Source organism: Delphinus delphis, chromosome 4 (assembly GCF_949987515.2).
Source record: "Delphinus delphis chromosome 4, mDelDel1.2, whole genome shotgun sequence".
Classification (NCBI taxonomy): domain Eukaryota; kingdom Metazoa; phylum Chordata; class Mammalia; order Artiodactyla; family Delphinidae; genus Delphinus; species Delphinus delphis.
Window position 1 is genome coordinate 55,198,820 of NC_082686.1, and position 12,109 is coordinate 55,210,928.

General features: G+C 39.6%; 1 protein-coding gene across 1 annotated transcript in view; it reads right to left on the bottom strand.

The window, feature by feature from the left end:
• The window catches only part of MYH15 (myosin heavy chain 15), a 164,212-nt gene that overhangs the window by 133,248 nt on the left and 18,855 nt on the right, over positions 1–12,109 (bottom strand). The window contains 3 exon segments of the mRNA XM_069540651.1: positions 4,099–4,237; positions 5,467–5,522; positions 5,525–5,569. Coding sequence (XP_069396752.1) covers positions 4,099–4,237; positions 5,467–5,522; positions 5,525–5,569 — 240 coding nt within the window.

The window sequence follows — 12,109 nt, forward strand, 5'->3', positions numbered from 1 at the left end:
AAACACTCCCAAATTCATTCTATGAAGCCACCATTACCCTGATACCAAAACCAGAAAAAGATATCACAAAATAAGAAAATTATAGACCAATATCACTGATGAACATAGATGCAAAAATCCTGAACAGAGTACTAGCAAACAGAATCCAACAACACATTAAAAACATCATACACCATGATCAAGTGGGATTTATCCCAGGGATACAAGGATTCTTCAATATATGCAAATCAATCAATGTGATACACCACATTAACAAATTAAGGAATAAAAACCATATGATCATCTCAACAGATGGAGAAAAAGCTTTTGACAAAATTCAACACCCATTTATGATAAAAACTCTCCAGAAAGTGGGCATAGAGGGAACCTACCTCAACATAATAAAGGCCATATACGTCAAACCCACAGCAAGCATCATACTAAATGGTGAAAAACGGAAAGCATTTCCACTAAGATCAGGAACAAGGCAAGGATGTCCACTCTCGCCACTCTTATTCAACATAGTTTTAGAAGTCCTAGCCACGGCATTCAGAGAAGAAAAAGAAATAAAAAGAATACAAATTGGAAAAGAAGTAAAACTGTCACTTTTTGCAGATGACATAATACTATACATAGAAAATCCTGAAGATGCCACCAGAAAACTACTAGAACTAATCAGTGAATTTGGTAAGGTTGCAGGATACAAATTAATGCACAGAAATCTCTGGCATTCCTATACATCAACAATGAAAAATCAGGAAGAGAAATTAAGGAAATAATCCCATTTACCACCGCAACAAAAAGAATAAAATACCTAGGAATAAACCTGCCTAAGGAAGCAAAAGACTAGTACTCAGAAAACTATAAAACACTGATAAAAGAAATCAAAGATGACATAAACAGATGGAGAAATATGCCACGTTCTTGGATTGGAAGAATCAACATTGTGAAAATGACTATACTACCCAAAGCAATCTACAGATTCAATGCAATTCTTATCAAACTACCAATGGCATTCTTCACAGAATTAGAACAAAAATTTTTACAATTTGTATGGAAACACAAAAGGCCCCGAATAGCCGAAGCAATCTTGAGGAAGAAAAAGGTAGTTGGAAGAATCAGGCTCCCTGACTTCAAACTATACCACAAAGCTACAGTAATCAAGACAGTATGGCACTGGCACAAAAACAGAAATATAGATCAATGGTACAGGATAGAAAGTCCAGAGATAAACCCAAACAGATATGATCACCTAATTTACAACAAAGAAGGCAAGAACATACAATGGAGAAAAGACAGTCTCTTCAATGAGTGGTGCTGGGAAAACTGGACAGCTACATGTAAAAAAATGAAATTAGAACACTACATAACACCACACACAAAAATAAACTCCAAATGAATTAAAGACCTAGATGTAAGACCAGGCACTATAAAACTCTTAAAGGAAAATATAGGGAAAACACTCTTTGATATAAACTACAGCAAGATCGTTTTTGACCCACCTCCTAGAGTAACGGAAATAAAAGCAAAAATAAACAAATGGGAGTTAATTAAACTTAAAAGCTTTTGCACATCAAAGGAAACCATAAACAAGACAAAAAGACAACCCTCAGGAGAAAATATTTGCAAATGAAACAACAGGCAAAGGATTCATCTCAAAAATATACAAACAGCTCATGGAGCTCAATATCAAAAAACCCCCAAATAATCCAATTAAAAAATGGGTGGAAGACCTAAATAGACATTTCACTAAGGAAGACATACAAATAGCCAAGAGGCACATGAAAAGATGCTCAACATCACTAATTATTAGAGAAATGCAAATCAAAAATCAAAACAATGAGATATCACCTCATACCAGTCAGAATGGCCATTATCAAAAAATCTAGAAATAATAAATGCTGGAAAGGGTATGATGAAAAGGGAACCCTCCTGCACTATTGGTGGGAATGTAAATTGATACAGCCACTATGGAGAACAGTGTGGAGGTTCTTTAAGAAACTAAAAATAACTACCATATGACCAAGCAATACCACTACTGGACATATACCTGAGAAAACCATAATTCAAAAAGAGACATGTACCACAATGTTCATTGCAGCACTATTTACAATAGCCAGGACATGGAAGCAACCTAAATGTCCATCAACAGATGAATGGCTAAAGAAGATGTGGCACATATATACAATGGAATATTACTCAGCCATAAAAAGGAAACAAAATTGAGTTATTTGTAGTGAGGTGGATGGACCTAGAGTCTGTCATACAGAGTGAAGTAAGTCAGAAAGAAAAAAACAAATACCGTATGCTAACACATATATATGGAATCTTAAAAAAAAAAGTACTGATGAACCTAGTTGCAGGGCAGGAATAAAGATGTAGACATAGAGAATGGCCTTGAGGACACAGGTAGGAGGGGGAATCTGGGGTGAACTGAGAGTAGCATTGACATATATACACTACTGAATGTAAAATAGTTAGTTAGTGGGAAGCAGCAGCATAGCACAGGGAGATCAGCTTGGTGCTTTACGATGACCTATAAAGGGGTGGGATAGGGATGATGGGAGGGAGGCTCAAGAGGGAGGGGACATGGGGACATATGTATGCATATGTCTGATTCACCTTGGTGTACAACAGAAACTAACACAGTATTGTGAAGCAATTATATTCCTATAAAGATCTATTTAAAAAAAAACACACAATGAGACACCACCACCTTATACCCATTAAGATGGCTCTTATCAAAAAAAAACAAAAAATAAAACGAAAAAAAACCACGGAAAACAACAAGTGTTGGTGAGGATGTAGAAAAATTTGAACCCTTGTGCATCGCTGGTGAGAATGGAAAATGGTGCAGCCACCATGGAAAATATGGTGGTTCCTTAAAAAATTAAACATAGAATTTCCATTTAATCCAGCAATTCCACTTCTATGTATATACACAAAAGAAGTGAAAGCACAGACTCAAACAGATATTTGAACACTAATGTTCACAGCAGCATTATTCACACTAGTGAAAAGTGGAAGTAACTCAAGTGTTTATAAAGAGATGAATGGATAAACAAAAAGTAGAATATACATACGATGGAATGTTATGCAGCCTTAGAAAGGAATGAAATTCTGACACTTAGCACAACATGTCTTGAAGACATCATGCTAAGTGAAATAGACCAGACACAAAAGGACAATATATATTGTATGAATGCACTTATATGAGGTACCCAGAGTAGTCAAATTCATAGAGACAGAAAGACTAAAATTTTCCAGGGGTTAGGGGTAGGCGGTAATAGGAAATTATTGTTTTATGGGTATAAAGTTTCAGTTTGGGATGATGAGAAAGTTCTGGAGATGAATAATGGTGATGGTTGCACAACAATGTGAAAGTACTTAATGCCACTAATATGTAATGGGTAAAATGGGTAAAATTTTATGCTGTGTATATTTTACCACAATTAAAAATATAAAATTTTTAAAATTATTTGTTGAAAGATTTGAATGAATGTTTTTTCCTTTTTGTTGCAATTGCCAGGAATTTTAATATTAAATGAAATAATTATGACTATGATTCCTTCTTTTCATAATTGTGATTTTCTATTTTGATGATCATTCTAGACAGATAACTCATTATAGATCTTTTTGGTAAGCAGGCATGACTATAGATTTTTAGAATATGAATAACAAACAAAGGGAAAAGAAGCCATTTTGTTTTCAACCCAGTGGAAAACTCCTGCTTTGGAATTCTACAGGTCTTTGTTCACACCTTCATTATGTCACTTCATGCATCTCATGGTAATTTGTTCCTTTTTCTGTTTTTCTCAATAGTCTATATGCTGAAGGCAGGCTACGTCTTAGTCAATCCTATGTCACCCAAGTTTAGCAAATTTACTGGCATCATCAATAATTAATTAAGGAATGTGTCTTATCCTGAGATACAAGGATTCTAATTCAGAATGTTGGCTGAGAGAATAATTTGGTGGCACAGCAATTGAGGGAGATTGCTGATTAATTTCAACATTTTCCAAAAACTAAGAGGTGAGTTTAACTGCAAGGAAAAGGGGAGCAGACCTGGGGTCAGGGATTTGAAGAGCATACATGCCATGTCTTTAAAGTAATCCTTACTTTCTGTGCCATCTGCTTCTACTTGCTCTTCTCTGGGCTTCTGTTTAAATTTCATGTTTCTGAAGTGCAGGATGGCTCCAGTGAGTTTGTAGGATCCATACTTCTCATCAGGAAGAAAGCCCAAAATGTCCATGGCTTGCTGTAAAAAGAGAAGCAGATGGCCAAGTCTTCAGTTGCCTAATGGCTGCAGTAAGCACCTCACCCCCGCTGTGTGTCACACCTCCCTCCACTCAGTGGGCTGTGGGCTGCCAGGAGACAGATCACCACAGCCCCGAAGTGAAGTGTGACAGCTCTGCTCAAAGCAATGCAAATTGGCCCTGTTGGTGCTTGGTCACCCACAGTCTGCTTATCCCTTTAAAAGAGAATTAGGAAGTCTTATGACTTGACTTGTTTAATTTCCAGTAGTTTTAGAACTTTCCTCGGCTGCCCTGACCCCCTCCTCTCCTTTCCAATAATCTATCATTAACTGGCTATATGAGCTAAATTATTTTGCCTTTCATGGTTATGGAAGAAAGTAGCACCATATCTGATAGGTTGCTTATTTCTGGGATCCCATATGTTCTCCCAGCTTTATTCCAGATACATTTTAAAGACTGGCAAAAGGAAGTATTTAAGAAAAGAAAAACCATGTCACCAAAGAACAGCATCCTAGGAAGCCACCGCACATGGTAAGAAGTGTGTTCTCACACACTCCAGGAGGATAGAAATCGGTACAATCTTTCTAGTGTTTAATTTAGAATATGTATCAAGAGACTATAAAAAATTCATAATCCTACCTAGTAATTTCACTTTTAGGAATCTAGCATACGGTGACTCTGATATATAGAAAAAGCACTCACCTACGAAGACATTCACCACAGTAGGAAAAAAAAAAAAACACAACCTTGAGTCTAACAGTAGGAGAATGATTAAATAAACTATAGAATTAATGTCTGATAAAATATTAAGTATCCATTTAAGTGTTTATTAAGTTTGTAATAACATTAACAATGCTTAAGAATAATCAAAAAAGCAAAGTATATATCACATAACATATGCAGTATGATTATAATGTTTGATTTAAAAAAAACCACCAAAACAACTATGTAACAACAATCCCAAAATAGAAAAAAATAAAGACTAAAAACAGTGGTTGTCACTGAGTTGAAGCATCTTCCTACTTTTCCATATGTACCGAAGTCACTATATTTACAAAATAAATAAGTATAAAACTTTGGACAGAAGCCGTCCTGGAGGGGCTCCTTCCACTCTCCACCCCCAGGGGAAGGAAGGTCACTTCTCCAGGACCCTTTGGAAGAGAGGAGATCTATGATGCTTTCTTTCATTTCTCATTGTCATTACCATACTTTGATAACTAACAAGCCTTACATCTGTGGCCAGCAATTCTTCAGCATCATCTGAGCTCTCCAGAGCAACGGCTCCATGGAGCAAAAGTGAAAGTCAGAGGGATTTTCAGACACAAGGAGCATATCTGCAGTGGGAAAACCATCAGTTAAACAGCTTAAAGAAATCCACAAGGCTTTAGAAAATAAGTGACCAATATTCACAGTTTACTCTTATGGCTTACAGCATACTTGTAAACAAGCCAAAATAAAATCCATAGTCTACACCCAAACCTCTGCAATCAATTTCTGCCCTCTATTAACTTGTCAGTCATGTGTTAATGCCTCCCAAGAGAAGACTAGGCAGGCCAAATCTGAAAGCAGATTCAATTGCAGCAGCTTGAATTGGTGTGCAAAAAAAAACAGATACTGCATGTTGGCAAAACTTTGAAAACAGGAATTTGGCCTAGATACATGGTTGAGGGTCAGAGGACGAAAAGTGTTTTGTAAATTATAACAGGCCTGAGCTTCAAAAGCTAGCAAGCAGGCCGACCCTGGGGTCAGCACCCAGGGAACATCATCCTGTCACATCACCCAGGGAACAGCACCCAGGGAACATCATCCTGTCACAGCACCCAGGGAACATCATCCTGTCATCCTGTCACATCACGTCCTCCCTATTAGGAGGCTGAGTCTGTCTTTCAAGGGATCCGTAAATCAGCTACTGTGTTCAGTGCTGCACCTCTGATATGTCTAAGACTCCTCACATGATTCACTTAGTCAGGAAGCATAATGCAAGCTGAAGCCAAGGCAAGCTGTCAGCAGCACATCTGCCACCGACGTGGCCAAATCACATTAACCTCTTAAAGCCTGACACTCGCTCCCAGTGAAGTTTTTTGAGCCAATCTGAGTTTTGTTTAGCACTCAATGAAGTGAGGCTCTATTATCCTGAACCCCAAATCTCAGAAACAAAGAAATTGGGCTACGTGAATGTTCATAGCAGCTCTATTTGGAAACAACCCAGATGTCCATCAGTAATTAACAGAACATTGTCTAGCCACACAATGGCTTATTATTACTTAGCAAACAAACGAATGAACTATGAATATGTGCTACAACATGGAAGGATCTCAAAATAATTATGCTGAGTGAAATAAGCCAGAAAAAGAAGAGTATATACTGCGTGATTCCATCTTACAAAATTCTAGAAATGCAATCTAATCTATAGATTGCAGAGACCATATTAGTGACAGAAAACATATTAGTGGTTGTCTAGAGACTGGGTTAGAAGAGGAGGGCTTGAGGGTGTGAGGATGGGCAGGAGGGAGGGATTACAAGAGATAACGAGAAAACTTTTGAATGGATACCTACATTATTTTGATTGTGGTGATGGTTTCACTTCATAGATACACATGTCAATACTTACACTTAGGTCAATAATACTTTGATAAAGCTATTTGATAAAAGTAATTGGGCTAGCCCAAAAGAAATCAGGCTGAATGCAAGGACAATATATAACTTAAATAGAAATATAATTCATAATAATTTTTTTAAGTATTTACTTCAATGGTGATTCAAATGTCCCTGAAATGTTACTACTTCTCAGGAATCTCCTTATGTTCTTCCTTATGCTTCACTTCATATTAACAAATATTTGTTTGAGATCCAATAATATGCCAGGCATTATTGTAAGTTTTAGGGATACATCAGTGAAAAAAAATCCCATTCCTGCCCTCATAAAGCTTATATTCCAACAGGAGGAGACAGAAGTAAAAAAATAATAATAATGAGTAAAATATATGACATGTAAGATAGTAATTGCTATGGAGATAAATAAAAGCAGGGAAAGGGAGTAAAATGTGTTGGAGATGCAGAGTTGCAGTTTTTAATAGGGTGATCAGGGAAGGCCTCCACAAGTCAAGTTTGAGTTATGGGAGAGAATCATGGATAAGTAGGGAAAGAATGTTCCAGAAAGAAAAAAGCCAATGCAAAGGCCCTGGGGTGGAAGGTTGCCTGGGATTTTGAGTTGCTACAGTTGGTCAAAGAAGGGGTAGATCATGAGGCCAGAGAGGCATCAAGAGTGCCTCACAGGCTATGTTGAGGATTTGGGCATTTCTGCTCTATGTGAGATATGAAGCCATTACAGGTTTTTGAGCAGAGGAGTGACATGATCTGATTTTTTTTTTTTTAATTTACTATGGCTGCTGGTTAAAGACAGAGGGACAGGGTGGGAGCAGGGATACCAGGAAAGGGTTAATTCAGGAGGGAGATGGTGGTACTTGACTGGGAGAATAACAACAGACATGGTGAGAAGTAGCCAGAGCTTGGGTTTTGAAAGTAGAGTCAGTAGGATTTGCTGATGGAACAAATGAGAATAATGTGGGAGAAAGGCTGATCAAGGATAACTCCAAGGGTTTGTGCCCAGGCAGGTGGAAGGATGGAGATGACTTCAGCCTACCTGGGAAACACTGTGGTAGGAGCAGGTCTTGCGGGGTGGAGTTTAGGAACTAGGCTGTAGGGATATGAAGTTTGAGATGCCTATTCAACATCCAAGTGGAGACATAAAAGAGTCAGTTAGCTATCAGTCTGAAATACTAAAGAAATGTCTGGACTCATGATCCAACTTTGCAAGTCATCAGATAGAAGTGATCTTTAAAGCGGTCAGCCTAGATGATCTATCACCACAAGATAGAGCCAAGGACTGAGCCCCAGGGTACTCTGAAGTCATGAACTGGATGAAAGAGAGAAACCTGCAAAGCTATGCCCAGAGATTTAGGAGAGAAACAAGGGAGGGTGGTCTACTAGAAGCCAAGGTGGGGAGATTTTCAAGGAAGAGGGAGTCAGCAGGGGTATCAAATACTGTCCTGACTGTATACTGTCAATAATCTCTCTATATATTCTTTTGCAAGGTTCATTCATGACTTTACTGATGACTCTCAAATCTACATTTATTTTCTGAGCTCCAGACCTAGTCTCCAACTTCCCATTGGACATTTCAATGTGGATGGCCATAGGTAGCTTAAACCCAACATTACCACAACCAGATGGATGATGTTTTCCTTATCTTCCCTGAAGGTATTCCTCTTCTGTGGTTCCTTATGCCAGTGAATGTCACCACCACAACCAGGCCAGATATCTGGGTGTGACAATGTCCTGTCCCTTCACCTCCTTCACAGCTCAGATACAGACATCATCTCCATTTCTTTCAAATCAAAGCATTTGTTTAATCTTTTTTCTCTACCATAGGTATATGCTATGGGAGGATGTAAGGATACAAAACTAAAATAGTCCTTTCCCTCGAGGAGGCTGGAGGAACCACACACCTAAACAGGAAACACTGCTGTGTGTCTTTAGGGGGTGGGGCATGTTTCAGTGGCTGACTCGTTAAAAAAAAAAATTTACTTTCCAAGATTGCTTTGCCATGAATTACCTGTTAGATCATTCTAGATCAACCTTTCATAGAATTTTCATTTTACTCTCATGCTTATTATGTCATTTTTGATCATTTTCATCCTGGTCATGATGATCAAATGTGCTATATCTGACATTATTTTCTGCATGTTAAATATAGGAAAATGGAAGGCTAGAAAGGCTCACTACTTGCCCAGGGCCAGATTAATGATAAAACGGACATTATTTTCTGCATGTTAAATATAGGAAAATGGAAGGCTAGAAAGGCTCACTACTTGCCCAGGGCCAAATTAATGATAAAACGGACATTATTTTCTGCATGTTAAATATAGGAAAATGGAAGGCTAGAAAGGCTCACTACTTGCCCAGGGTCAAATTAATGATAAAACGGACATTATTTTCTGCATGTTAAATATAGGAAAATGGAAGGCTAGAAAGGCTCACTACTTGCCCAGGGCCAAATTAATGATAAAACGAACTTAGAACACAATCTCTAGTGTTTCTGTTAGACTACGCCACTCACAACTGAAACCTGTATGAGTAAACATGACGGGATTCCATTTCCTCCTTTGTCATAGACAGAAGCAGGGTCTTACTTCTGTGCAAGCTCAACATCGGACAAACACAGAGGGAGACAGAGCAGGGGGCAAGAACGCCACATGCCCAAGGACTAGAGGACCAGGTGGAGGGAAAGAGCCAAGATTCAGGAGGGAGCTGGTAATAAGACAGAATGGTGAGCCCAAGTGCTATATATGCATTTCTCCCTCAGCCCCTCCCCGCTTCCAGATGCCTCATTTCTGGACGTCCCTCAGCACACGCGATAGACTTTCCTGCCATCCCCTTACAACCAGAAACATGGCTGCCGCAATGGTAACCATTCACTGGAGCAGCTGCCCTCAGCATGAAGTGGGGGCTTCAGAGAATGCTGAGGCCAGAAGCATGACTGTTTGAGGAACTCTGAAAGGCCTTTAGATCAAACATCTCCCCTGCCCTGGGTCTTATCAAAACTTATTTTCAAGGAACAGTAAATTTTAATTGGTTTGAGGCTTGAGGTTATCTCAGAGGAGTATCATGTAAACGGGGATTCCTTTATTTAGTTAATTTCTTTCTACCGCGGGAAATGGCCTTAAGAGAATAAGAAAAAAAACTAAATGCATTTTTATGAGACACTATTAGAGTCAGAGAGACTGTCTAGGCCAGTAAGGGCCCACACGGAAGATTGTTGACCAGGCTGGGGCACCTGGAGGATGGGAGGAGGCAGGCGGGGACAGGGAGTGTGTCATGAAGGATGGGGGTAGGGCAGAAAGAGAAGGGGTGAGGGGATGCTAAAGGTAAAAGTCAACTGCTTCACAATTCCAAAAAGTGCAGGTGTCAACCGTTATATAGGTTCATTTCTAGGGCCCACTCTCCAGTAGGAGATGCAGAGAACCCATTAAGGGTGAGTGTTTTATCATTCAAGGCTTTGTTTCAGACACAGACCTACTAGAGAATGGACTTAGGGATATGGGGAGGGGGAAGGGTGAGCTGTGACAGAGCGAGGGAGAGGCATGGACATATATACACAACCAGGCGTGGGGTAGGTAGCTAGTGGGAAATAGCTGCATAGCACAGGGAGATCAGCTCAGTGCTTTGTGACAGCCTGGAGGGGTGGGTTGGGGAGGGTGGGAGGGAGGGAGACGCGGGAGGAAAGAGATATGGGAACGTATGTATATGTATGGCTGATTCACTTTGTTATAAAGCAGAAACTAACACACAGTTGTAAAGCAATTATACTCCAATAAAGATGTTAAAAAAAAAAAAAAGGCTTTGTTTCATGTCATCCTGACTTAAATTTTACTTTCTGAATGGCTGAATGTTCTCCAGGACTGTGCTCACTATGAAAAGGAGTGAAGCTGACACTGAGCCAAAAATAAACAGTTTAGGATCTCACAAATGAAGTTCTATAGCTAGTGCCTCTATGCCACATTACCCGTCATTACCTGTTCCTCAGTGGTGCCGTGTACAGCTGAAGAGGTTGTGCACTGCCCAACTCCAGAGAGAATCATTCACATAGTCTATGGTTTGAATTGCATTCTCTCGAGTTGGGAAGCACACAGTCTGCACAACCATACACACATCTTATGCCGCTTAATAACCAGTGGGGAGAAAGTGAGTAAAGATATGAGACTAATTCAAGAGAGACCTAATGGGTAAAGAGGATAAACTGAATATGCTCCAGAATAGGAGGTCCAGATGCTGACCACTTCCTTCCCCAGAGGCATTCAGGGCACCAGTAGACATTCTCAGGCACACCTCTTGGCAACCACCACTGTGTATTACTGTCACTTTATGGAGTGAGTTCTCAGGGCATTAGGCAAAGTGTCAAGGATTCTAAGAGTCAAGGACTTGTTTCCTGACCTCCTCTCCTGAAGTTTACACACCACTTGAATAGCAAGAGTGAGCACGATAAATAAACATAAAGAAAAAAATCAAATAAAAGAAGAGAAAAAGGAAGATATATGCCAGACCAAGATATACAGATGATGTTGAGAACTAAAGGATTTCAAGGAGCCTTATCTGAAGGGACTGGGGAAGTGGGTTCTAGCTGTACCTGGAACAAGACTCAGCCTTAACTGAAAGGAAAGGGGAGATGAGATCTTCCAGGCCAGGTAGAGGCTAAATGAGGACTGGCTCTGGGGTGACACATCACTCCATTTCCTTGGCTCCTTGAGTGGGTGGCCAGCCTCTGCTGTCATTTTTCACACCCGATTCGTTTGTCATGCACAAATACTCCTATTTTTGGAAATTTGGACACAGTCCTCATACTGCTTAGCTGTGCCCTCTTGTGTCACTCCTCAGGACACTCTAAAGCTCTTCTTTGGCAGCCATGAATAGAGTTTAAAATTTTTAAATACCCCAAGAATGACAATTGGTGTCATAAACAAATGAACTGACAATACCCAATTTTCACCACCAGATGTCAGCCTTTATACACTAATCAATTTCAGCAGCCCACAGACGGAACAAAGTACATGAATTCATGATAAGCATGAATTTTCCATAGCAGCCCAGAGTCTTCAGATGGTTCTGAGTAAACAGAGATGCTCCAAAATATCTTGCAGTCGCTGCTGGCACTCACATTGGACCCTATGTGTCAGATACCCTGCACAGCATAGAAATGAGTGTCAAGAATGTTAGATTTGGCAGGGCTAGTCAAAGGAAGACCAAAACAAAAAAGAAAACAAAAACAACCTGTTCCAGGGTTATGTAGAGAGAAGGTGGGAAAGAGAGTACATGCT